Source organism: Vicugna pacos, chromosome 35, assembly GCF_048564905.1.
Source record: "Vicugna pacos chromosome 35, VicPac4, whole genome shotgun sequence".
In the NCBI taxonomy this organism is placed as follows: Eukaryota; Metazoa; Chordata; class Mammalia; order Artiodactyla; family Camelidae; genus Vicugna; species Vicugna pacos.
In genome coordinates this window covers 13,177,021-13,203,041 of record NC_133021.1, presented here as the reverse complement: position 1 = coordinate 13,203,041, position 26,021 = coordinate 13,177,021, and the positions used below count along the sequence as shown (strand labels likewise).

The 26,021-nt window shown below is 51.0% G+C and overlaps 1 protein-coding gene across 10 annotated transcripts in view; it reads right to left on the bottom strand.

Moving 5' to 3' along the window:
* The window catches only part of FRMD4A (FERM domain containing 4A), a 441,493-nt gene that overhangs the window by 52,224 nt on the left and 363,248 nt on the right, over positions 1-26,021 (bottom strand). For 9 of the 10 annotated variants that reach the window (XM_072955338.1, XM_072955337.1, XM_072955343.1 and 6 more), the window contains exons 11-12: positions 25,669-25,755; positions 3,793-3,869 (exon numbers count right to left, since the gene is read on the bottom strand). In XM_072955338.1, coding sequence (XP_072811439.1) covers positions 3,793-3,869; positions 25,669-25,755 — 164 coding nt within the window. Of the gene's footprint in view, positions 1-3,792; positions 3,870-4,118; positions 4,348-25,668; positions 25,756-26,021 lie in introns of those variants that run through there. The other variant, XM_072955341.1, reaches the window with a different exon arrangement.

Genomic DNA, 26,021 nt, shown 5'->3' with positions numbered 1-26,021 from the left:
AGCTGGTGGTTAGTTAATGCTACTGATTGTAAACAGAGTACTGGTCTTCCCCTTGGTTAAAGCAAAAAGTTAAGAGAAAATGCCAGCTCACAAAGGGACATACGGTTGAAAATAATGGAAAAGGAGCAGCAGAGATGGTGAGGCGGTAACTCCCATGGTCTCCGCACGGTGACCTGAATGCCCGCTCTGGCTTCTACAGCAATAGCTGATCCTGGGAGTAAATACATCTTTTTTTTTTTTTTCTGCCAAAAAAGCTGAGTTAGAAAGGAAAAGTAACTTGAAATGTGTTTCAGTGGCAGTGGTGGGAGCAGCCCCAGGCTCAGCGTATTTTTCAGAGGAGGCGGGGGAGGAGGAGGAAGAGGCTGGCCAGCCTGGGAGTTCAACTAAACCAGATGCTCCGAGAGTGATCCTCTTCCTCGGTTATTAATTTATCTCATCTCCACAGTGTTCCCTTCAGGCCCTTCGCACCCCACCGACTCTCTGCTTTGCCTAAACCTTAGATACCGAGTATCTGCCACGCCCAGAGAACTGCAGAAACAGCGGTGGGTACCGAATGAGGACGTATGCGCAGGAGAACAAACCCTGCAGCATCTCCTGTGATCCGTCACAGAAGCCCCCTCGGCCGAGCCATCCCCCGTCCTGCTCGTGTCCCAGGACCGACATCCTTAGGGCATGGCTGCGCCCCACACTCATCATCCCACAACATCGGTCCTGGCTTCCTTCCTGTTTGGGAGAGGCGCTGACCCCTGAACCATCCATTAGACGGCTCTTCCATGTTCAAATAAACAAGGCAACAGCAACAGGATGACACATTAATTGGAGGAGCGCCAAGAGGCCGCAGAAGAGCACTTGCTGCTCTGCGGGCGGGAGACCCGGTGGCAGCTTTGGCTCTGTCGCTCACCCAAGTTGCTAACCTGAGACACTTCCCTTTGCCTGCTGCGGTGTGCGTCTGGAAAAGACCAGTCACCTTGGGTTGCCACCCCTGACATCAAGGAAGCCACATCCCTGGCCTCTCCGTGCCTCCCCTCTCCCCTCCCTGCAGGCCTCTGGGTGGACAGGCCACTCTCCTGGAGCGGATGAGGGTACGTGCTTACCCTCTGTGCCCGGGTGGCCCTGGGCCCCTCCGTTCCCTTCTACAGAAATCTCCCTCCTACCAGCATCTTCAACCCCCTGAGAGCCCACCATGAGCTTTACATCCACAGCTCAGATCTCCCCTTCTTGGAAGCCTCTTCTCACCAGCCTGGCTTCTGGCCACCTGCAGCATGTATAGGCTGTGCCATTTGGCACTTGGTACCTGCTGCCCGTGCAGAGCATGGTGGTAAGGCATGCGAGCTTTCGAGCCGGAACTCCCTGGGTTCAAATCCTGCCTGCACCCCTCAACTAGCTTTTTGTAACTGGGAGCAGGTTACTTTGTTTCTTCTGAGCCTGTTTCCCAAGTAGAACAGGATGCTGGTACCTGTTGCCTGGGGTCACAGTGAGGACCCAAGGAGATAACTGTCCAGGTATTGATAACAGTGGCTGCCAATGGTAAACACTTAATAAATATCAAGTTCCTTCTTCTGTCTCCCCATCTGTGCTAGAAGTTCTACTAGGGCAGCGGACCCTGTCTCAGGCGTTTTTCGTTACCCCAGGACGCATAATGTGACCGAGCAGGACCCTGTGGGGCTTCCAGGATCAGACCCTCCCCCAGAGCCTCTGCGGTAGCTCCTCTCTGAAGGACCCACATAACAGTATCTCATGCATATTTCCTGAGTTTTTCAGATGCTTAAAAACTACCACCAAAGGGAAGAAATTAACTATGTGATGATCGAAAGCACCTGCCCCACAGACCTTCTGGCGCCTGGGGGTTGACAGGGTTGACCACCCTGTTCCCTTGACATCAACCAATCAGAGAACTGTGCACGAGCTGATCACGCACCCTGCGACACCCTCCGACCCCACCTGGCCTTCAAATATGCTTTGCTGAGACCCTTTGGGGAGTTTCTTGGGCACGAGCCACCCTGTCCTCCTTGCTTAGTCCTGCAGTAAGCCTTTCTCTGCTCCAAACCTCGATGTTTCAGTTTGGCCTCCTGGTGCGATGGGCACATAAACTTGCCTTCAGTAACGGTAACAGTGCCCGAACGTGGAAGCTATTCAACAAATGTGAGACGGATCTCTTTCATTTAATAGGCTAGGAGCCCACGCAACAGGAACGTGTGAGGTTTGGGCTCTTCGCTATATCCCCGGGCCTTGGGAAAGGGAAGGGAATTCAGCATCATGGATAAGACTCAGAGACAACACAAACTCCCTCTCTCTCTCTCTCAAGGATGTGTCCAAGGTACCTCTGCATTAGCAGAATTCCCAGCAGAGCACAGGCTTGGAGAGTCTGACTAGTCCTTAGCTCAGTCCCTGAGATCATCCAATCTCCAGTCTTTCTTTTGCCGGTCATCCCCTTTCTGCATCTGACCCCTTGTGGCAACATGCACTTGGGGACGTTCTGCATCTCTCTCTCCCCCCAGCCTGGCCTGCACCAGTGGATTCCTGCTCTGCAGAGCCAGGGTCTCTGGCCCATGAGACCTTTCCTCACAGGACCCTGAAAAACACTGCACAGGTTGTCTTTCTGCTAATGGTCCCGTTGTCACCTCACTGTGGAGACATGGAATCTCTGAGATGTTCTCCACTTGCTCGTTATGTAGTAACCGTGGGGCGTCGTGGGAGCTGTCCCCCGACACAGCAGTGCTGTCTCACGCAGATTACACGACCAGTCAACGCCACATCAGTCCTCCTGGGTTATCGCTGGCTGCAGGAACAGAGACCTCCCCACAAGCCTCGCCCTCTGATGGGGCCAATCTCATTCTCACGCTGAGAGCTTTCTGGGAGGTATCGCGGCTTGTTTTGAGTGCCCAGAAGCCATGTGTGTGGGGAGCTGGTGCCAGCAAGTCCTCTTTCCCAAGCCAGGACTCGGGCATCGACCGCACCTAACACCCCATTACAGAGCCAATCTCTTCACTGTTTTCCCAGGGCTCCCTTCTTGCTCTAAGTCGGCTTGACTTACTGGAACTGACTTATCCTTAAGTGCCAGGCCTGTTTTGGGGACTTCTGCTGCTGTTTCTGGGCTGCCTACAACTCCAGGACTAGCAGACAAAGAGAGGAAAGGCCATGGTACACGCTGCCCCGAGAACCTTCCATACAACGCTTGCTGCATGCCAAAACCGGACCCTATTGTTTGGCACCTGGGACTCGGGAGAGCACTGATTTTGACTTTCTGGGATACAGTGTGAGACGGAGAGAAAAAGACTAGTATTTCTTTCACATTCACCCACAGCGAGCAGCGAACACCCTAAAATTACAGCTCCCGGAACGAAACAGTTTAGCATAACTGTTTCAGCTGTAGATTCTTTCTGGTACCGACCGTCCCACCTGAAACATTCTCTGAGGCTCTGACAAGCTACCCTTCAGACTCTTCTCTGGCAAAAACTTCCTAAAAGGACTCAGACCACCGCCCAGTTTAAGTGGGTGATCGCTCCAAAGTGCTACATGTCTTTCCTAAGACCCCCAGGCTTGCAGGCAAGGAGCACGTGCAGCCGATGAAACGACCAAGGCAACGTTAACTTCACGGACACATGAGCTCATTTACCAACACGCAGAACGAAGCAAAGCTCCTCCGTCCGACTGGAACTCTATTCTCCCCATCAACCGCCCTCTCTCCCCCACCCCAAATTAACACGAACAGTGACAGCACAAAAAACAGTCACACGAATCATATGCCAGCTGGCCACGCACTCCCAGGGGAAAAAGACTTTTCGAGCTTACCTGCGTGGGTCGTGAACTTCCACAGAAAACTTCTTCTCTCTGAAATACAGGTTTTCCAACTGTCTCCACTGGAATATCTGGACAGAAAACAATGCAGTTGAAGTTCAGCAGCGGGTGGGTCACGGCCGGCGTCCTCTCCCTGCGGCTGAATTTACAGCTGGCAATTTCCTTATCAAAGCTGAGCCTGTACGGTTGTTTCTACCTCCTCTGTCTCTTGCTTGAGACACACAAACACACACACACACACACACACACACACACACACGCCTGCTCTCCAGTTCAAAACCCCGGCAACGTGGGTGTGGATTTTCCTGCAGGCTTCTCACCGGGAACAAAACAAGTTCTTTTCAAGTAGTTCCCCGCTCTGCCCGGCCTTTGTTGAATTCTCTGAGACAGTTCCCAGCTCTGCAGACTTTTCCCTCCAAGGAGAAGGGGGGAGGAGGGGAGGGAGGGGAGCAGCAGAGGAGGGCGGGCTCTCAGAAGGGAGCAGCAGCCTTCTGCCTGCAGTACTGAGCAGAGCGTCCTCCCTCCACTGCTGAACTGGAAAGGCGGTCAAATTCCCAGCCTCCCATCGGGACTCCACTTCCTGCCCACTAATGTGTAAGAGCCCGGACTCGCCCTGGTGATCCGGGATGGCTCGAGAAGGGCGGGGGCTGCCAGGACCCTACGTGGGGGCAGGCAACTCAAGATAACACTATGAGCCTGTCAAGTCCCTGCTTCTCTCTGCTGCGCAAAGAAAATCAGGAGTCCCGGGGCCAGGATGCTGCAGCCAGGGGCAGGCTGCCCTTGGCAAGGGGGACAGGGAAATTAAGGCAGTTCTGAACAGTGGGAGCAAAGAGAGATGCTGGCACTGCCCGCCTGGCCCCCTCCGGCCCTGGGGAACATTCCTCCTTGGTCAGTGAGCCTGTTCACTAAGAAGCTGGAGGGAGTAGGGCTGCAGCCTGGCTCTGGGATGGGGTGAGTTCATCGGAAGTAAAAGAAAGTTACTTCAACTCTCTAGGAAACATCAAAAGAGATTCAAGTTATACACATTTACGGTTATGTTTGATGCATACTGCAGCCTCTCCTATAGACCTAGAATTTTAAGTTTATTTAGCCCAAAGACGGGTCGAACAGACATTCATCCTGGGTGTGGCCAATTCCTCCCCAGGGTCCTCCCTTTCTCCGCCCACTGTGTTCAGGCATATGCTTTTACAGTCTCACCTCAGACCTAGAGGCCTCTCATCTGGGGCCCTGGCCCCTCTGATCTGCTCACATTTCTCCTTAAAGATAAGACGGCAATTTCTGTGTCCCACCAACCTCAGGGCCGGGCCAAAGGACTCCACCCCTTTGTCAGACTGGGCTGCCTTCTTTTCACAACCTGCTGTGCAGAATCTACGCTTGTCCTGTCTGCCTTGGGGGTGGGGAAGGACCTCAATTCCCCCTTATTCCTGTGCTTCCTCTTCTGTGTACGGCTCAGAGTATGTTTTGCTCTGAAGCCCAAGGAAAACTGGATTTCTTTTGCTCCTTTCAGCTCAGTTCCAAGGAAAGCAGGTCCTACATGCTCAGAGAGCCTTGTGTCAGATCACAGATGAAATGCCTCCGCGGAGTCTGTTGCTCAAGTCACAGGTCTGAGTCTCACGCTCCTATTTGATGCTCTGCTATGCTAAGCCCCTCGATGAAAGGTGCAAAGTTCCTCTCTGACCCCCCACTGGTAGGTATTTACAGACCACCCACCTGAACTTCACTACAGACACAAAAGCACCAGAGCTAACAGATCCCTGCCACTGACCTCAGGTGGAGGTAGCACATAGAACAAAGTGGCCCGGCACACTGCCTGAATCCTGACTCCCCTGCATCCAAACTGTTTGGCCTTAGCAAGTGACAGCATTCCTTTTAGCCTCAGTTTTCCCTTCTGTAAAATGGCAGTAAGGCTCCTCTAAGGCAGAAGCAACAGATCCTTGGCAAGGTATCAGTATAAAGTAAGTGCTCAATGAACTCAGATCTTAGTGTGATTCCTAGGTGTTCTTAATTCTCCCAAATCCTGGCAAATAAAAGAGATTAACTCCAAAACAACGAAAACAATTCTTTTCTTAATCTTTTTTTTTTAAACTCAAGCCCTCTCATTGGGGTTTAAGAGAATAAAAGTTGATCATTTGTGGCCCGGAAATCTCTAAGTAAGTTAGCCTGTCCACCTCTGGCTTGCTCTGGCCTCCTCTTTGTGAACAGGGCACACTGGGCTCTGATGTGCTGGTTTGGGGGCAACCCCTGATCCTCTCAGTCACTTCGGGGGAGCCTCCCTGGTTCGGTGCAGCCACCATAACCCAGCCACCAGGTAAGGATGCCAACGTGCTCTGTGACTCCACAGAAAGACTCACAGGCACACGATGGCTGTGACTGGGCGAGACCCTCAGGATTCTGCCTAATTCCTAAGGCCAGCCCAAGGGGCTAACTCAGAGCTCAAACACATGGGTCCATCAGTAATCAAAGGCTTTATTAATTAATACCTATTAAAAAGGCCTTTCTAATGCACTTCATCTGGGCATCTTTAAAAAGCAGGCATTTCCTTCTTTGATCTTTTAGCACCCCCCCCCCCAGGAAGAGCAAGTGGGAACCTTTCTTCCTGGGGAAAACGAGGCTCAGAGAAATTAGGGGAAAGTGCCTACGGCCACCCAGCAAGGCAGAGATGGAACCAGAAGTGGGCGTCTGGGCACCTGGCCCGTTTCTCTACCCTCTGACTATGTTCCTTTCCACGTGGGGCCACCAATTAGTGGGAGCAGCTCTTACTCACTAATGGATGGTTAACTTTACGAGGGGAACGATGCTTACAAACGAGCAACAATGTGACTCTAAGTAGGAAGGACCAGCCACATCTTTTCCGTCCTATTCAGGGCCTTTTCTTTCCTCTCGAGGCTGTAAACGATGAGGGTTACTTCTTTCTCTAATTTTTTAAAAATTAAAATAAATTTTTTTAAAAACCGGGGGCTAATTAGGTTTACTTATTCATTTGTTCATATTTATTTTTACTTTTTTAATGGAGGTACTGGGCACTGAACCCAGGACCTCCTGTGTGCTAAGCACCCGCTGTACCACTGGGCTGCGCCCTCCCCTCCCTTCTCTTCTTGTCTGGATTCTTCTGGTTTTCCACCCAGAGGTGCCCTGGTATCAGTAGCTTTCCATCAAAGACTAACAAACAACAAGAATCATGATTAAGAACAAACAGCCTTAGTGATAAACAACAAGTTTCTACTGTATAGCACAGGGAACTGTATTCAATATCTCGTAGTGACCTGTAATGACAAAGAATATGACAAGGAGTTTATCTATGTATGTGGATGACTGAAACATTACACTGTACACTAGAAACTGACACAACACTGCAAACTGATTATACGTCAACGGAAAGAAAAAACAAGAACAGCCTTAGTAAATTGGCCTTGCCCTGAAAACAAAGACAGAACAACTGACCAGAAGTGGTTTCATCGCGACTGGGCTGGTAGCCACGGTTGGGACCATGGCTGGTCCTGGATGTAGACTCATGGCTTCTGACCCAGGTGTGTGATTCCCACGTGATCATGGGTCCTCCACTTCCCCTTTCTGGGCCCCAATGTCATCATGTATAAAAGAGGCGATGGGAAATGTTTATCCATGGAAAGCAGACGAGAGTGGCCAGTAAGTACAGCCTTTGAGCCCCGAGTGCAGCAGGGAACACTAAAAACACTTAACGAGCGGGCCCTGGTTACTGGATCCTATTAGCTGGTCTGCAGGATTCCCACATCCTGTGTACGCGGGAGGCCAGGGCCGAGAAGGGCTAGTGTCCTGCTCCTTCCGAGTGGGTGAAGGCATGGCAGGGACAGGCGAGGGGCCCTGGCTCCATGAGACTTCCTCCCCAGCCAGTGTTTACCAGCGCTAGGACCAGCACATGGGGGGGCCCTCAGAAAGAGGCGGAAATAGAGGCTGGAGAGGAAGCTGACTCTAGTGTCTGATTCTTCACCAGGACTTTGGGGAGCCTTGTCTTCCTTCTGTCCTGAGGCTGAGTCACCAAGCCTCTTCATGACCTCTCTCTGAGTAACTTCCTGCTACTCCTAGAGGGTCCATTATGCTGAATCCCGGGGGCCGTCTGGCCAGCCTCCTCCTCCCACAGCTAAAGCAAGCCCAGCAGAGAGGGGTTAAGGGACTGCCACAGGTTAAATAAGTAACTGATGCCAGGGTTACTCCTGTGACTTCTGTCCTGGGCTCTTTCTAACACAGCAGGAGGACCTGGCCACAAGCGAGGACAAAGTTGTTTCAAGCTGATGGTTAAGTAAGTGATCGTTTCTCCAAGGGCTCTTGGCCACCTCAGTGGTGCTGCTTGCCTTTCAAACACCAGCAAGGAGTTCTCTTGTAAGAAGCATCAGACTCACGGCCAGGAATAACCTCCGAGCTCCGGATGAAACATACAAACTAAAAAACCCACTTACTTCCTGCTTTCACTTCTGCTCTGATCACTCGGCAAGTAGGGCAGTCACTCACTCACATCTCGGTGCATTCATACCTTCAGCAAATAAAAATGAGCTGCCACACCCCCCGAGGGCTACAGGACCACAGGAGAGGCTCAACCCCAGCTAGGTGGCCTTTAATTAAAATGGGAGCACACCAATGGGAGAAAACCCCAAGCCTGCGTGCTCAGAGAATTTGATCAGGCGGCCTGGTAAGATTCTGCTGTCAGGGATGGAACTCACTCCAAGGAGCAACGGAAGCAGCTGTATGTTTTTAGGGGGTTAACACAGGTCAGGAGCTTTTATATCAGTTGCACAGGCATTCAATACATTTCACTTTATCCTTAAAGAAGAGAGAAGCAAGGTCCTGAGGGTTTAGACAATTTCTGATCCCCACTTCTTTTCCACACATTCAAGTCATGGTGTCTACTTGGCACAAACTTATGCTAATAAGACAGAGAGGACATAATGCTCAACATGTTTGTATCTGTAAGGGGCGTCTAGCTGTGGAGATGTGACGCGCACAAAGTAAGACTGTTCTCATGACGTAAGAATGAATTTCATGATGGATTTTAAAATCATCTATAGTTTCTGTATCAGGCTTTTCAAACTCTACGGAGAAACCACTCCAGCTGATTAAGACAAGTCTTGTGCTTCCGTCTCGAAGAATCAATATTCATGACCATCGCTGATTCTCCTTGGTTTTGGTTCCCCATTTTGAGGGACGAGAAACTCTGGGAAGTCAGGAGGCCTCAGTGATAATCCTGACTTTGTAAATCTGTCTTCATCTCTGCTTTCTTTTCTGCTGAAGGAGGGGCGTGTGTGGGTGGGCATTCTTGCATCCTCTGCATGGGTTGAAGGTCAGCATTGTAAATCCTTGGAATGTCACACTGCTACTCTTTGGAACTGAAAAATAAAGTGGCTTGTTTTAAACATTCCCTATTTATGGGAGACACTACAGAATACAGTTGTCCCTTGGTATCCTTGGGGGACGGGTTCCAGGACCTTCCTCGGATACTAAAATCTGAGGCTGCTCGAGTCCCCTATACAAAATGTTGTAGTAATTGCATCTACCTCGACACATCCTCCCATACACTTTAAACCATCTCTAGACTAATTGTAACACCTAACATCCTGTAAATGCCATATAAATAGGAAATTCAAGGTTTGCTTTTTGGAACTTTCTGGAATTTAAAAATTATTTGAGCATTTTCGATCTGCAGTTGGTGGAATCCACAGATATGGAATCCGCAGACACAGACAGCTGCCTGTACTAATGATTAAAAGCCTGGTTTTCAAAGCCACGCTGTCTACCCCCGACTAGCTGTGTATTCTTGGCAATGTGATTTCTTTGTGTCTTTGTTTTCTCACCTTTGAAGAACGACCACCAGCAACACCAGGTTTATCTTCTCAGGGCTGCTGCGTCGATGAGTAAGACACACGGAGGGCTTAATGTGGAGCCCAGCGCGCCGTCAGAGCTCAAATACCAGCCACCGCGTCCTTCCCCCATCATCCACGTGCCAGTGCTGCTCTTTATCTAAAAAATACAGTTCTGATTACCTTGAACACCTATCAGCCCAAAGGACAGGTCTGGGAAATTTTTTTTGTTTAAAGATGGCTAATATGGGGCCGTAGGCATTTAAAAAATGTTCTCTGTTAACTGGATTTTTCACAATGTACATACAAGCCTAACCCAGGTTGAAGTTCATTCCACTTGAGCTGGGAGTTTGATGTATTCTCTGCGGGTTCTTTGCCTCCAGTTCTGATCCAGTCAATTTCTGGGTCCACAGCCATTCTGTTCCACAGTCAGTTTTGACCATTTTTCTGTTAAGACTTCCAGTCTCACAACACTCACCCTGAGAGGAAAGGATCCTGCGACGACACAGCTCAGTGGTCTGTGGGGTGGGCTACCCCGGGATCCAGATCAGGGCCTCCAAGACTGTGCTCATGAATAAGTGCTCACGATGCGGACCTGAGGTTGTCCTCGGGACCTGCGCTGGAGGGCGGCTCCCTGACCCCCGCGCTCTGCTGAGAGGGCCACACGCCCAGCAAAGAAAACACTAGCACGTTTTTCGGCACTGCTGGTCCTAACAAACTCAAGATGCTCCTTCGCCGATCGCCAGCTCCTCAGTGTCAGTCTACAGGGGCCTGCGATGGATTTGGTTAATTCAGTGACAGGTGCCCAAAGCGCCAGGCCTTGACCCTTTAATGGAACGCCGCTTTTTAACCCATCAAAACCCTTTCAGCTTCCTTTGGCTTCAGAGTCATTACTAGGGGGAGAGAGCAAGAGAAAGGTCAGCAGATACTTAACAGGCCTGCAGAGAGACAGGCCATTTTATTTGTCCCCATTGGACTCAATTTCCTTTCCTTTTTCTCTCTAGGGGGTCTCTTTCTATATATTATCTTCTTGTGCGTATTTTGGCTTTTCTTGCACAAAGACCTTACCATAAAGCTTTGGCAAATGTAAAAATTTTCAAGAGAAGCTGAAAATGTTTCTCCTTTCTTATCCCTGGTGTCCTGATGGCATTTCTTCCCTCCTCAGAGTGTGCCCCTAGGGGAGGGATGTGGGTTCGTGCCCCAAGGGAGAAGCTGGTCAGTGATTCTCCATCTCTGAGTCCAGCCTTGGTTTTTTCAGCAATGAACACGGCAGCCCTGTTCTGGGTGGCTTAACCTCTCTGGGCTCCAGGCTTTCCTCTAAAAAAGACGTCGAGGGTAATCACACCTGCCACGACTTCTGTTAATGGGATGCTCCCAAGACGGAATGAGTGAGAAGTACTTGGCCCGTCTGGGGGTGCGAGGGGAACTAAGATGGACCACTCCACTTGCAATGGCAAAGATCTCTTTTTGGGCTGCTGTAAGAATTTTTGTTTTGACTGCTTTTGAGGACGGACTTTGGGAAAACCTGTATTTTTCTATTTTTCCTGTAGGGGGTAGGGTTGTTGGCAGTTGGCAGTCCTCTTAGGCCTGGTAGCCCTGCCCAGCGGGGCCGCATCACAGGAAGACCCTTGATTTCCCTGATGGAGGCCACCTGACTCCATGGGAGATGCGGCAGAAAGGACAAGAATGGGCTGGCGAGCAGCTCTACATGGAAAGGTAAACACTCATAACAAACCCTGCTTAATCAAGTCAACAACAACAAAACAGGAAATGGGAATGATGACTTCAGAGCATCTTTAACCATCTTTAGTGCTTCAAGAGTTGGCCTGTCCTTCTAGGGGAGGGTGCGGCCTTGCCAACCTTGGTTCCTCCGGGTACCAGGAGCCGGGCAGACTCTGGCTGCTGACTTCAGGCATGAGTGCCAGGCTCTCCTGGTTGGAAAGTGTCTCCAGGAGAGCGGGGGCCCGGCAGGGAGGGGGCCAGGGCTTGGCGGCTTGCTTTGCAAGCCAGGTTGCTGCCAGGAGCACTGGCGGTCGTGCCGGCTGCTCTGTGATGGTGGCTGCAACCGGCAGAGGCTGGGAGGCATCTCTGCAGCTGCGCCCTGATGAGGCTGGTGATCTCTCTCTCCAGTCCCTCTTACTAGAGCGGCATGATTTTGCCTTCCCAGGAAAAAGAGAGAGTAAGGGATGTTTTCTAGAGGCGAGAACTTCAGTTCTCAAATGTCTGTCTTTCCAGGAGGGCTGCCCCTATTTAAAGCTCTGCCCCGGTGCCCTCTTCCCTAGAGGAATTTTGCAGCGGACAGGTCAATCTGGAACCTGTGACTGTGGAGGAGGAGGGGTGAGAGCAGGGGAGAAATGGATACTTCTCAGCACGCTGCCCTAAGCTGCTTTCTCTTTACCAGGGCTGTTCCCAGGGCCCCACGCTTCTCAGCCCTAATCTGGGCTACTTCTCCCAGATACTCATGTATGTCCCTCGGCCAAAGCACGTTTCATCCTGTGCAGCAAATGTCTTTTTTAACTCAAACATCTCTACCAGACTGTAAGCTTGTTGAAGGTATTTTCTTGGCACCTAGCACAATGCCTGGGGCATATCAGGTCACTGTTTGCTGAATGACTAAGTGAATGAATGAAGCGCTCTATGAGGTAGGTAATTTGGCAACCAAAGTTCACAGAAGTTAAGTCCCTTTGGCAAAGTCACAGATATAATAAATGGCGAGAGTTCGTATTTGCACTCATATCTGCTCAAAATTCAGATAACTTCCATGCTGTAAGGAACCACCAGCCTTTGAACTGACACATCTTGTTACCCCACTTCGAAAGCACACAGCATGTGGCAATGGGGAAGTGGCAGTGAGGGCCAGCCCAAGAGCTGCAACCCAGAAACCACGGCCCTTCCTCCTCTTGGTGGCTCTGTCTGAATTTAACTCTGTTCCAAAGCGCGTGGGGGTGGTTCTGATCTCCAGGCGCTCGTAGGCTCAAGCTGGAATCCTAGTCCAGACCTGGAGTGACGGCTCACCACCCATTCTGCCTACAAACTGCCTCAATTAGCTTACGGCTCTTTGATAGGCATGACCGGGGCAGGCAGACCCCAGCCCCATCTGCAGGCACAGCCACCGAGCCCCGGGGCACAGGCAGTCAGAGCTGTAGGACTCTGCGCCTTTCTGGCTGTGCTCGGGTTCAGTGGTAAGCATGCTGACACTTCAGGCAGATCAGTTCAGCCCCTGGGTTTCCCCTCTGAATCATGCTCCTTAAAAAAATTTTTTTCACATTGTTCCCTAAGCATTGGATAGATCAGCAGTAGCAAGCTGGTATCTCCTAAGACAAAGCCAAGGTTACTGGACTCAACAAGCAGGGTTTCCCAGCCCAATACTTCCTGCTTCTAAAGAAAAGGCATCTGGATGAACCGGGATGGCTCAGTGGTCAGCAGGACTCCAGCAGTTACTGTGAGCTCTTTGGGTCCCTTTCTTCAAGAAATAAAAAATAAAATCAAAAGACAGCCGGACGGCCCTGTAGGGAAATTTTATGTTCTTCATTTTTCCATCAACAAATCTAAGATGTGAAAAGCTCTCAAGCCTCCCCTCCTCCCTTCCTTTCCTTGCAGAAGTCTGTCTTTTACGTGGCGCTTTCGCACACCCCTAACAGGAGCCACGTGGTCTAGCCTTCTCTCTCTGAGGCCACAGCACACATACCTATGGAGATGTCCTCAAAATCAGTGGCGGCCCACAACAAGCTAGGAGATACTCTGCTCTGACTGCTCTTAATCATTTATCAAAAGCTGAGAGCTTTTCAGCCATGAAAAGCAATGAAGTTCTGATCCATTCCACAACAGGGACCAACCTTCAACACGTTATTCTAAGAAACCAAGAACAGAAAGCCACAGAGTCTATGATTCCATTTATCCAAACTGTCTGGAATAGGCAAGACCAGAGAGGCAGAAAAGTAGGTCTGTGGGTACCTGGGGGTTGGAGAGGAGTAGGGAGTAACCAGGAGCTCTCTTGAGGTCTTGACACCCTTTTGACTGGTAAATCCCACTCTGCATTAATTATCAATCACAAGATGCTCTTTGGTTAAAATTCGGTAAAATTAATTATTAAACTCTTATTAAAAGGAGCCAGCAGTCCAAGGTAAAAGCCCCATAATCCCCAAGGCTGGCCTTTCTCCGTGAGCAGCCCCCCCTCACCCGCAGCGCTTCCCGGACGGCTCTCCTACAGGGCTGTCCCCCCGGACCTGCTGGGATGGTCTCTGCGGATGACAACTGACCTCCCCGAGTCTGACCGATTTGGGCTGTCGTGGCCGAGACACCTCTGGGGTGGGGTGTTCTCCGCCACTGCCATGTGAGAAATCTGGCCAGGCACCAGTTTTCAATAGTTTTTCAACCCCCACAGCTCTCAGCATCAGTTCAATGACGTATTTAAAGGGACACAGTTGTGCGAGCCCACGCAGAGGAAGCCCACTCCCCTGTGACTCCTGATCCTTGTCACGGGCGGGGCTGGGGGCTGGTTTACCGGCCAGCGAGCCCCCTTGGCTCTCCGACTGCCCAATGAAAGGCCAGAAGAGGAACACTTGTTTCAAGGAGGCTTAGTCCGAACTGAGGGGAAGGTCTTGACAGGTGTCCCCTGAAGTTAAGGGCCACTTAAGACTGCCACCTGACTCAAGCTTAAATCTAAATAGTAAGTGGGCTGCTAGCTGCCACCAGATGAGCTGATGGAGATGTTCCTTTGGCTCTAATCCTGTGCTGTTTCCAGTGCTTAGTCATGCTGGCTTGCACCTTTTTGTAAAAGAATGTGGCCCAGAGCCTGAAATATACAGGAGAGCCCATTCTCAAGGCTCTGACCTGGAAGGGGAGAACACTTTCCCATTCATATAAAGATAAAAAGTTGCAGAATAGAAAATAACATTTATCTTGTTGGAGGTTTACAGGGACAGCAGGACCTGCCCCATGTGGGCAGCTGCCAGAACAAAGGATTCCGACACCAAGAAGCTTGCAACAACCAACCACGCCCCCGCCCCTTTTAGTATGAAAGGAGCCTGAGTTCTGACTGGGGAAGACGGTTCTCCAGGACATCAGTCTCCCATCTTCTCGGTCTGCAGGCTTTCCCAATAAGGTCATTTTTCCTCGCCCCAACACCTCATCTCCTGATTTATTGGCCTGTTGTGTGGTGAACAGCACGAACTTTGACTCAGTAACATTGCCTGGGAGTGATCAGAAAAGTCACGGACTCCCTGCGTTTCCATCCAGGGAAGGACACTTGTATGAGAAGAGCTTTCTCCTTTTGAGTCCCAGGCGGTTAATACTCTTGTTAGACTCTCAAAGCCTTTGGTTTTTAAGCCAGAGAATCCAAATCAGTTGTTCAGCGACTCCTGGCTCCTGGCTCCGTCTGGAGTGGATGGGGCTGTTGGAGGCGCCTCTACTGAGATCCAACAATAGCGTTTGGTTTTGATTTGTGTCTTCAAATTGCATCCAAGGTCAACGGGGCGCCCCGAGTAGTGGGAATCTGTTTCTGTGAGTTATTTAGAAGCCTGTCGGTCTCCAGGGGGCTGCTGGGCTGTCTGGCTGGGTGTTTGTTTGCATGGTATAAATACCGAGTGTTGAGTCCGAGCCCCTGCTCTCCACCCGATCAGCGTGGCCGTTTACATGCCTGTCCCAGAGCCGTCCCAGGTGTGGGTGTAAGAGGACAAGGCCCTGCTGAGGGAAGAGGATGAACCTTGGGAGACTCATGCCCCACAAAAGAGACAAACGCCTCAGCTTGGGGGCGGGGTGGGAAGTCACTCTTGGTCACCTGCTCGGATGGAGCTTGGGCGTTGGCTGAACTTGGAGAGCAGTCAAAGACGGACAGGGAGTCACCCGCTTAGAAATGGTTGTTTTCTCCAGGGAAAATGTTGCTTTTCCCTCTTCCTTTTGTTAAGGACTCCTTTCTGGTTTGATAATGAGCGTGCCCCTTGCTTCATTCCTCTTCCCTGTTTCTTGTGCCATGATTCTCTCCACCTGGAGATGCCCATCATCTGTCTTCGTTTGCCTTGTGGATGAGGAAACTGAGGCCCAGGGATGGGAGTCACCCTGCAGAACCAGAGCTAGAACTGAGGTGCCCTGACCACCAGGTGTCCCGTCACTAGAGATTACTGGAGGAGGTGGGGGCAGGAATGGAGCACCCAAAGGGTGATGCCAGGCCTGGAGATTAACCCCTGCAGCTGGTACCCCAGGGACCACTTGGGTGAATTCTTCAGAGCACAGCGCACCCCTGGCCAGGAGATACCGTCACCCCTGGAGAGACTTCAACCTGCCTCTCTTCAACGGTTAATCCCATTCCTCTCCTCTACCTCCGCAGAGAAATGACTCTCACATTATAGCTCCTAAGCCTTATCCACCTGGATGGCGGAATGCTTTTATTTTCTGCTTACGGGCAGCATCTTCAAAATGATGCTCATCTGACACCAGCACGCGGATTATGGGACAGTTTCAACAAGAATACAAGTTGGGGTCCTTCAGTGGGGTGGGGGGTGGCTTACTTAGGACCAGGCTCCGAAATGGCCCCCAGAGGAACCTGTGGGAACCAGGGGACCCTGTGTTCCCAGATCCAGTGACCAAGAAAAAAAATCAATCCTCTGAACAAAGAGACGTTGTTTGCTCTTGGTGTGATCCTGCCTCTGTGTTCAGTATAGAAGAAACTGTAACGATATTCGCTCTGTCAAGGGCAACAGGGCTTTTATCTTGGGAAACAGGCACGTCTTTGAGATGTAAACACAGTCAAAACGGAGACAATTAGACTGTTTCTTGTGTTTTTGAGTCTCCATTTCACAGACATAAAAAGAGAGGCATAGAGAGGTTAAGTTGTTCATCACAACTGTTTTGAATATCCTGGAAGTGAGCTAAGAGCACCCAAATTCCTCCTTGGTTGAGATTTTTGGTCTCTGAGTAGATACAGAAGCCACACTGGCTTACAAAACATCATTTTTTTTTTTTTGGTAAGATATAAATGCTGCAAGAAGGAATCTGATTTTACCTTAGACTCAAATATCTTCATAACAATAAAGCAAAGCAGGATCACAGAGAACATTCCTGTTACCTGTCCGCAGCGCAGGGACCCTCAGACTGCAGAGCCTGTCTCCAAACCCCCTCGAGGGCTCGTGAGAACAGATTGCCAGCCCCAGCCTCGGAGTCTGAGCCCGTAGCCGCGGGTGGAGGCGCGGAGCTGGCATTTCTAACGTGCTCCCAGGTGATGGAGACGTGCTGGCCCCCGACACTTGGAGAACCACCTACTGTCCTGACCAGCCCCTCCCTCCAGGGTGGGAGGGTTCATTCTCCAGGAATCGCCCTCAGCTGTGGAGAGCCAGCCACCCCTGCGGGTCACCTGGACTTAACGAGGGGCTGATGCTGGGGTGAGGCTTGGCTGCCAGCCTCACGATGGGTCTGATAGCCCGCTGCAGCTTCAGAGCTTTGGCTGAGATGCCTTCATCCAGGAACTTCTCCGCCCGGTCCTGCCTCCTTCCCTTTCCTTGTTGGTGTTAATTCCAGGGCACTTCCCAATACACGTCCTGCATGCGACCCCATCTCAGACTCTGCTTCCCAGGGGATGTGGGACACTCACGGAAGTAGGGTCACTTAGACGTCACCACCTCTGAGAGACCACTCCTGACCCTCCTCCCCACCCCATGCTTCCTGACCCTGACTTGTCTTTGTAGAATTCAATGCTCTGATGCTCTGTGTCACAGACTGACTTAATGTCACCGTTTGACCATCTCCCCAACTAGACTCTAAGCTCTGTGAGGGCAGGGATGGGTCTCTAATTCACTGTAACACCTGCAGAGCCTCGAGCAGAGGCTGGCTCATGACAGGCACTTGGTGGTTCTCCCGCTGGGACCATCTTATTGGTGAGGATTTCGTGTCCAGCACCTTCTACGGGAGTTCTAAAGCTCCAGCTCAGTGCTTTCAGGGGACTGCGATTCTCATCATGGGAGGAGAGACTAGATGCTTCTCTTAAAGAGAGAGAACTCGGCCATGCCTAATGCATGGGCTTTGAGAAGCTGTCTGTGCTGATGCTTTCCTAGAACACAGCTGCGTTTTTCTTTCTCGGAAAGTTCAGACGGCAGGTGCTGGTAACTCTCTCTGCCCCTCTCCCCCAGGTCCCAACCCCGTCATCCCCCTGGCAGGCCTGCTCCTCAGCTTGGAGGCCGGGGCTTCCCTAGATGACCCCTGGCCAGGGCCGGTCACCCACAGGCACGGAACGCTTCCAGGGCCACTCAGCGCTGAGTGAGAGCTGAAGGAGGCAACCAGAGAGCTCTTTGATCTGACACAGCGAAAAAGCAAAGGCTGCAAAAATGCTAAATGAATTCTGTGCAGTTCTTCCTCCCCGGAGCGCAGAGGGTGTGGTTTCCACAGGGAACACAGATAACAGAATGGGGGGCGGGGCACCCGCCAGGGCCGGCCAAGGCAGAGGGCTCAGCGGCCCGACAGTGAGCCAAGTGCATCCAACAGCAGCTGAAACATAAGTTGGCGGAGCACTTAATGGAGTGCTTATCATGCTGAATAATTCAGCAGCCTAGCCGCCCTGGGACTCAGTTCACCGTTAATGGAATATTTCCTGTAAATATGATTTCCTCTTCCTGCCTCATCATCTCATCCAGTTCAAAAATCTTTACTAATCTGGGGAGGTGACAGGAATGCATCAATTCTCTGAGCTAATGCCCCCGCTTCCGAAACACTCCCAGACCCATAGGAAGCTAGGCTGGCTGCTCTGGGGAGAGGGGCAGACCATTTACTCTGGTTCCCTCTCCTAATGCCTCAGATGGAACCCCTCAGTGCTCCCGACTGTACATCTAAGTGAACGTAAAAGCGCCCCTAATCGCACATCAAATAAATAAGTAAATGCCGTCGCTGAACATGTAACAAGGACCAGCAGGGCCATTCCTCCCCAGTGGAGAGATCTCATTAACTACGGGCTGGCGAGTGGGCTGCAGCTATAAATAACGATTTACAGGTATTGACTGTTCCTTCCAGGGAGGCTTTTTTGGAGTCACGTGTCTCACATGGCTTGTTCGTTAATGCTTATGGCCTCTGATGCGATGCAGCCTGCAGGACGGATCTTTACTCTAACTCTTCCTTGCGCCCCATCCCGGAAGTGTTCTCTTTTGTTTAGCTGATTAGACGGCCGGTCTGCCCACAGGTTTGGAGAGCGCCAACTACAGCAGCTGGACGGGGAGGGCAGCTCAGCCCGGCACTGGTGGGAGTTGGGTCTTGAGGGTGGGAGAGGCTCATTGCTCAGTGCCTTTGGTCCTGGCGCTGCAGAGAAGAGGCAGACTGTCCCAGAGATCACAGCTCTCGGACTTTTTCTGATCTAAGGAAGGCAAGGTCCTCTTCTAAAAGAGAGAGCCCTTTGTGACTGATTTCACCCGGACTTATTTATCTCTGCCCCATGTAACCCGGCTCTGCGGGGGTTAATCAGTAATGGCTCTTCCATATACATCATTTAACTTTCATGCAGATGTTCTCAGGGAAGGAAGAGGACCAGCTTGTACCAGTGCAACTGCTGGAGACTGACGGGGGTTGCGGGGCGTGGTGATCCACGGCGTGTCTCCACTGACGGTCACTTTGCATAGCTGGTATTTACCCTTTTTTGATGCCTAGGTGTTTGTCCTTGGCCCTAAGACAAAGCCTGAGATTTATTTCAGGTGCCCAAATGCCAGTGTTTCCAGACTTCCTGGAGCCAACAGGACAGTAACTGGTAGAACGAAGAGCCTTTCACCTGCGAAGAGCTACCCACACAGACACTCACTAAAAGGGAATCTGGTACCCAGGACAACGCAGAGGGAAATCATCTATGCAGCTGCAAGGTTCTTTTTCCCACCGCTGTGACCCTCTTTGCACACTTCTCACACTGCTAAACCCAGACAGTCAGACGTGTCGACACTGCCACGCCTGTGCTGATCCCTCACTCACAGGATCGCCCCACGACCGTGGGAAAGGACAGAGGCGTGTTCTGCAGTGTAATTAGTATTTAGCATGACGGGCGCTCGGAAGAGGGGAGGCAGGCAGAGCAAGAGGGAAACACCGCTGGGTGAAGGAGGGAGACAGAAGGATCTGGTGAGAGCTGATGGGGGATATTTAATAACTTTGAAACAATTCCGCACTCTGTCCTCAGGTCCTGTTTGGGATGCGGTCTGACCTTTTTAAAGAACTCATCCGTGCAAGCCTGGGCCACCATTCTGGGATCTGTGGACGTCGTGCAGATTTCAGTGTTTTTCAGTCCTGCGTGTGGGTTTTAAGGGCTTTGGGGAGCCTGTTCTTCTGCACATCATTCCAAAATACTTCTGAAAGTTGGCCACAGACACAAGCCAAAACACCCTCTTTGGGCATTCACACGTGTCTCGCTGCTCCCAACACGTGTGCCCTGAAGGACAGAGGACTGTTTTTTCCCCCCCCTGACAAACAGCAGCTTGCATTTGGAGCTGTGCTTCTGCAAGGCCGGGGGCCCATCTGCTTGGCAGATCCAGGTAGCAGATGGGCGCACGAGACTGGGAGGGGACAGCCAAGGTCTCTACTCCACCCGTGAGCTACCCTGTGATTTACTCTGTCTCCCCCAGAGCTTCAGAGTGAGGAGTAAGCAACTGAGGGTAGACTCTGTGACCAGAATGGCAAACTGCAGCCGCACCAGGGGACTTGGAACGGCCATGGTCCTGCCCATTTCTGGACGACAATCGGCTCCTCCCAGCTCCTTCCTTTTTTGGTGACCCAGATGGAAGCACTGAGGTGGATTCTCATCGGAGGCTACAGGGCGCCCTGGCTGTGTTCTGGGTCTGCCAATGCCACTGGGGCTGAGCATGCCAGGAGAGGCCTCCAGGCCCACGCCCTACCCCTGCCTCTACTTGAATGTTGGCTCTCGGCGTCACAGCTGCCGGAACTGGGTCAGAGTGTCAGGGAGGCCCTGCCTGGGCTGGAGGTGCAGCTGCTGCTATAGAAGGGCCCCCAGGTGCACAGAGCTGGGCGCTACTCCCGGTTTCTCACTTCTTGAGCACAGTGGTGAGTTCTGCCTGGCCCCTTTTGCGGGGGTGTGGTGCTGCCTGGAGGGCCCTCCCTCACCCGGGGCTGGTCCAACCTGGAGCCCTGTGCCCCTGGACGCCCCAGCTCTCCACGTGCAGAGGCCCTGCCCGACACACTGGCTGCTGCTGGCTGACCCTCCCCAAGCCTGGTTTGGCTGCGGGGGTGGTCCTCAACTCCGGCCGCATGTCAGAACCGACTGGAAGGCTTTCTAATTGTTCAGCAGCCGGGTCAGAGATGGGGTGAATGGGCCTGCGGGGCCTGTGGCATCTCTACCTTCTGACAGTTTCATGTGAGTTTCTGATTTTTAGCTGAAGACAGATTTGGGTCTCTTTAGAGTCACAGGTCCGGAGCCAGGGGGTTCCCTCTGCAGTCAGAGACTCACAGGCACCCAACATGGAACCGAGAAGAGCTTTTTAATGATGGTGATGACACTGGTGTGAGAAGAAGGAACAGGCACCCTGCCTCCTCTCTGCAGCTGGGCCTCTTCACTATGGCCCCGCTTAAGCCTCGGTTTTGTCTTTAGGGCCCATCGCAGGTCTTGGCAGAGGTAGATGGCCTTTGGGCTAATGAAACTTCAGGTCTCTTCCCCTCATGGGCCTTCCAAAGGCCTGTTCTTAATTGTTTATTGAGGCTGCACATTCATTTCCTACAGAGGGCTCCCCAGTTTATAAAAGGGTGTAAATGAAAAACATTGCCAGCCATAGCAGTAAACAAAGGATGCTGCAGCCATCCAGCCATCAGCACCATCGCCACCCCCGACCGTGAGCAGAGTGAGCTCAGGATGGAGACCAGCAGGCAGCCAGGCCACTGCAGCCACCCCCAGTGGCGCTCCCTGAGGGAACTCAGGATGCACATAAACAGGATAATGGCTCTAGAAACGTAGGTGCACATCCAAGGAATGATTTCAATGAGCCCAGACTTTTGCACCTTCCCCTACATAGAAAAGCGCTAAATTCCTTGAGATATCTGACTTTCTTTAATTAACAGTAATCTTTTAATGCTCTGACTGCAACAGGAAGGAAGGGGGCAGGGCACAGCCATTCAAGGAATGACACAGCAGTTAACACCAGGACGGCGAAAGATTCAACTCCCAGGAGGCCTTGAGGTTCAAGATGGTGGGAGATTTGACTCCCAGTAGACCTTGAGCTTCGTTGTACACCCACTGTAATATATTAGCATGGCGAATAACACGCCCACAGGCGCCATGACAGTCCCAAGGCTAGCCACAAAAGGTCAAAGAGTGGGCAATGGCCAACTTTCTGGGACTCCCAGCCCCTTCCCCAGGGTAGTTAGAATGGTCCACTTGTTAGCATATGAAGCTACCAAGCCCATAAAAACTGGCAACACCGTGCCTCTTGGCCAACACTCTCTCGCTCCCTCCTCTTCAGAGACGGCCTGCATTCTGTCTATGGAGTGTGGATCTACTTTTACTTTAACCTGGGCACCCAACCCCCACACCTCATGGCCTTTCTCTCGCTTTCTGAAACAGCCTACACACTAAGTAGTATGTATCTCTCTAAATAAATCTACCTTTATTCAACTGTGGCTTCCTCTTGAATTTTTTCCTGTGCGGAGCCAAGGACCCACACTTGGCAGGGCACGTCCCAGGGACTCAACAGAAACCTAGGACAGGGCCCTGCTTATGCCCCACATCCATTTTTCTTGCATCATGACTACTTGGTCTTTGTTGTAAAACTATGTATCCTGGCTTCTCCCTTACCCCCTGGGAGCAGTCCCTCAGAGCGTCTGAGAGGCTGTCATCCCGGGCTCAAGTCCTCAGAAATGCCCGCTGAATAAAACATAATGCTCAACTTTTAGGCTGTGCATTTTTTTTTTCAGTCAACAAGGGTCAGGGTGTCCTGGTCCCCACCCTACCTCTCTGTCTCACAGCGACGGTCACAACGGGAAACTGAGATCCACTCACAGCTACTGTCACTTTCCCTCTGTGCCGAGTGTCTCCTGTTTCTCCCTCTGTTCAGTCACACTTTGGAAATTCTTGACACTGTCGAGCTCCAACAGAATTCCCGCTGCCTGCCTGTCACTGCCACCTGATGTCCCACAGCCTAAAGCTTGGCATGTCCTAAGCTGAACTTACTTCCCCTTCTCTCTCTATTTTGGGGGGGGAGGGGGAATAATTAGGTTCATTTATTTATTTAATGGAGGTACTGGGGAGCACATGGGAGGTACTGGGGGCCTGCTGAGCACATGCTTCACAACTGAGCTATACACCCTCCTCCCCTTTTCTTCTATCCCATGCTTTGGTTGATCAAGAAACCTGGGAGCCATTCTAGATTCCCCTCCTGCTCCGACCGCCGCCCTCTGGCCCCAAGCCACTGCTCAGTCACACCTGCCTTCTAACGGCTCACTCCGTTTCCCCTCCTGCATCCCTGGTACTGATGGCCAACCCCAAGCCCCCACCAGCTCTGGCCTGTGCTGTTATAACGATGTCCCAGGTGGCCAGCCTTGTCCTGTATCACCCCACTCATCCTCCCGCGGCTGCCAGAACGATGCTTCTCTGACTACGAACATCCTCGGCGTCAGTGGTCCCGCTGCCTCGATGACAAGATCCTCTTAGCAAACCCTCAGGCCTCCGGGAGCCGGGGCCCCATTGGCCTCCCCGCCAGTTCCTCCCAGGCTATATTCCATCACGCCACGCTGCTCTCCTGCATGGCGCTTCCTCGCACACTCCTCGCGCCTTCTGTCCATCTGCTAAACCTCTGTCCACCCTTTAAGAGCACAGCTCCTACTGTGCTCCCTGTGAAGACGTTTCTCCTTCAGCCCAGTTGATGCCTCTTTCCTTTAATTCACCACCGACCACCACACAGACTTCTTATCTGTATGATGCAATTACCACGCATCTCTCCCTGATAGCCTGACAGGTCCTGAGGACCTGACGGGGAACTTATTTATCTCAGCACCCTGTGGTCTGCTTGGCACGAAACAGGTATGCGATAAACTTTTTTTTTTTTTAATGGAGATACTGGGGTTTGAACCCAGGACCTCATGCATGCTAAGCACACACTCCACCACTGAGTTGCACCCTACCCTGCAATGAACGTTTTGAATGAATGAATGAATAGTGACTGATGGCTTGGTTACCCCTCGATTAGTAATAGACTTGAGAATCCCAACTACTTCCTCACAGAAGCATACATTATTTTAAATAACAACTCAATCTAAATAGAGCTGATATCCTGAGTAAATGTATTGACCTTTTAATGGTCTTTAATCCGATGACCTGCATAAATTCAACAAATGAGCATAAATTCCCTTATTCACACTGTTGGCTTCCTACGTCTCCCTACTTTGAAGCTTGTTTTAGAGCCATACAAGAGTAGGTACAATTTCCTGAGCCCTTGCGATGCATCGTACCTGGCACACCCTGCGTTTTACATATAAGCACGTCTACCCAGTGCTAGCTCATAACCCCCCAAATCTTCACCAGCATCTCAATTCGAGAACTAAACGAAACTTCAACATATTAATAAATTAAACTGAGCTCATACGAATACTTGTTAGCACATTTTTCAAAACCACACAGAGGGAGAGAAGAATTCAACCGTGGGATTTTCATGAACTCTGCTGTAGATCTCAATTGGTCCCACCAGCATGGGCATTCAAGAGCTGGATCTACTGTGACCAGGATCTAGAAGCATCCGTGGCTCTCGCAAGCAGAAAAAACAGCCAGGTGGGTCAGAGAGAGAGGACAGTCGACGTAGAAAATGAAAGGAGTGAAGGGAAAAGTCGAGAAGAAAAAGTACAGAAACTTACAAAGGTCATAAGGGAAAGAGGCAGAGAGGAAGCCAGGAAGACAGAGACCCAGTGACCGAGAAGAACACAGAGGGAGAAAATAAGAACGCAGAGTCCAAATCACGTCTTGCAGCGGATGCATGGAAACTGGAGGGGTTTTGGAAACACTCACAAAACAACAGCCCCCGGAACAGCCAGGTTCCTACTGAATTGTCCCCAAGGAAGAATTCCTCCACCGTTCGCTCAGCATCTTTTCTTAGAACTTGACTGATCAATTGAGCGAAAATCCTCCCTGACACAGGGCCATTTTTTCCCCTATCAATTTAATAAAGAAACTGGCTAAGGGCAGAAGTGAACCGGATAGACGGCAATAAGCTTTGGATATGTAGTGTGGATTTCAATCCTGTTCGTGGATGAAGAAGCCTGGAAAGCATTCTGGAATGACATAATGGACCAATACTGCTTTCCCCTTCCTAAAGCAAACGTGGTTTTGATCGACTTTTAACACGTAGACCGTCTCTCCATCTTTCTCTGCCAGAGTTGCTGAATGACAGCTCTCGCCTCCGAGACATATTTCCATTATAATTTTTCAATTTGTTCCGGTCTGAAAAAACGTGTATCAACGAAAACAGAAAATTCGAGCCCTGGATCCCCTTCAAACACTGTTTTGGCTTCATAATGACTTTGCAGATGCCTCTCTGCTTCCTTTTCTTTTTTTTTTGGCAAATGATCTTTTTTTTTCCAGATTTCTGATCACTTCTAATATGCCATAAAAGATTTACTGGATTGGCAGGAATGCCCCTCATTCTTCTTAATTTTTCACCTCTTTTTGACCTACAATCTCTTCTTATAGTAACTTCCCCCTCCTCAAAAAAAAAAAAAAGGAAGAAAGAAAACAAACCACCTTTGGGAAAACTCAGATGAGCCTCAAGATTCAAGAGAGGCATTCCCTCACCATCCCAGGCGCACAGCACCCCGAAAACAGAGGGTCAGGACTGTCCCCTGAAGTCCTTTCCCCATCTGCTCTGGGTGAGCTGACCCAGTCTTCTTACCTTAAATCATTTTAACAGCTTACGTTTCCTTAGTGATGGGGAGAAAAAAATATTCACTCAGGGAAGGCAGATGGGATGACTGCGGAGGAGTTTGGATACACTCAAATTAGCAGGGGACGGGTAAGCCCTGAGGCTGTGCGGTGTAATATTTTTAGCCACTTCTTTCCCGGTTCCTCTCTCTGCCTGAGCACCGTCCGCCCGCTTACCTTCCTCGGCTTGACTTTATCGTGGTAGTCATACTGGAAGATGCCTTTGTAGCTCAGTCCCAGCCACCACGGTATCCCCTGCTTGTCCTAGGACGTCAAAATGAGTACAGGTAAGAAAAAAAAAATTAGTACGGGTAGGCGTGGGGCCAGGCAAGACAAACACAAACCAAGAGGAGATCTCCTGGTCTCCCCGAAGACAAAAGGAAATGCAAATTCTTTTCAATGGATGGAGCCCACCTCTCTATGTTTTACCTTAACAGATGTGCCCCAGCATCAAAGGATGCTCAGCTATGTGACTTGGACAGTGCCCTGGGCTGGGGGCCCCACTCTGTTCCTAACCAGCCACACAGTCC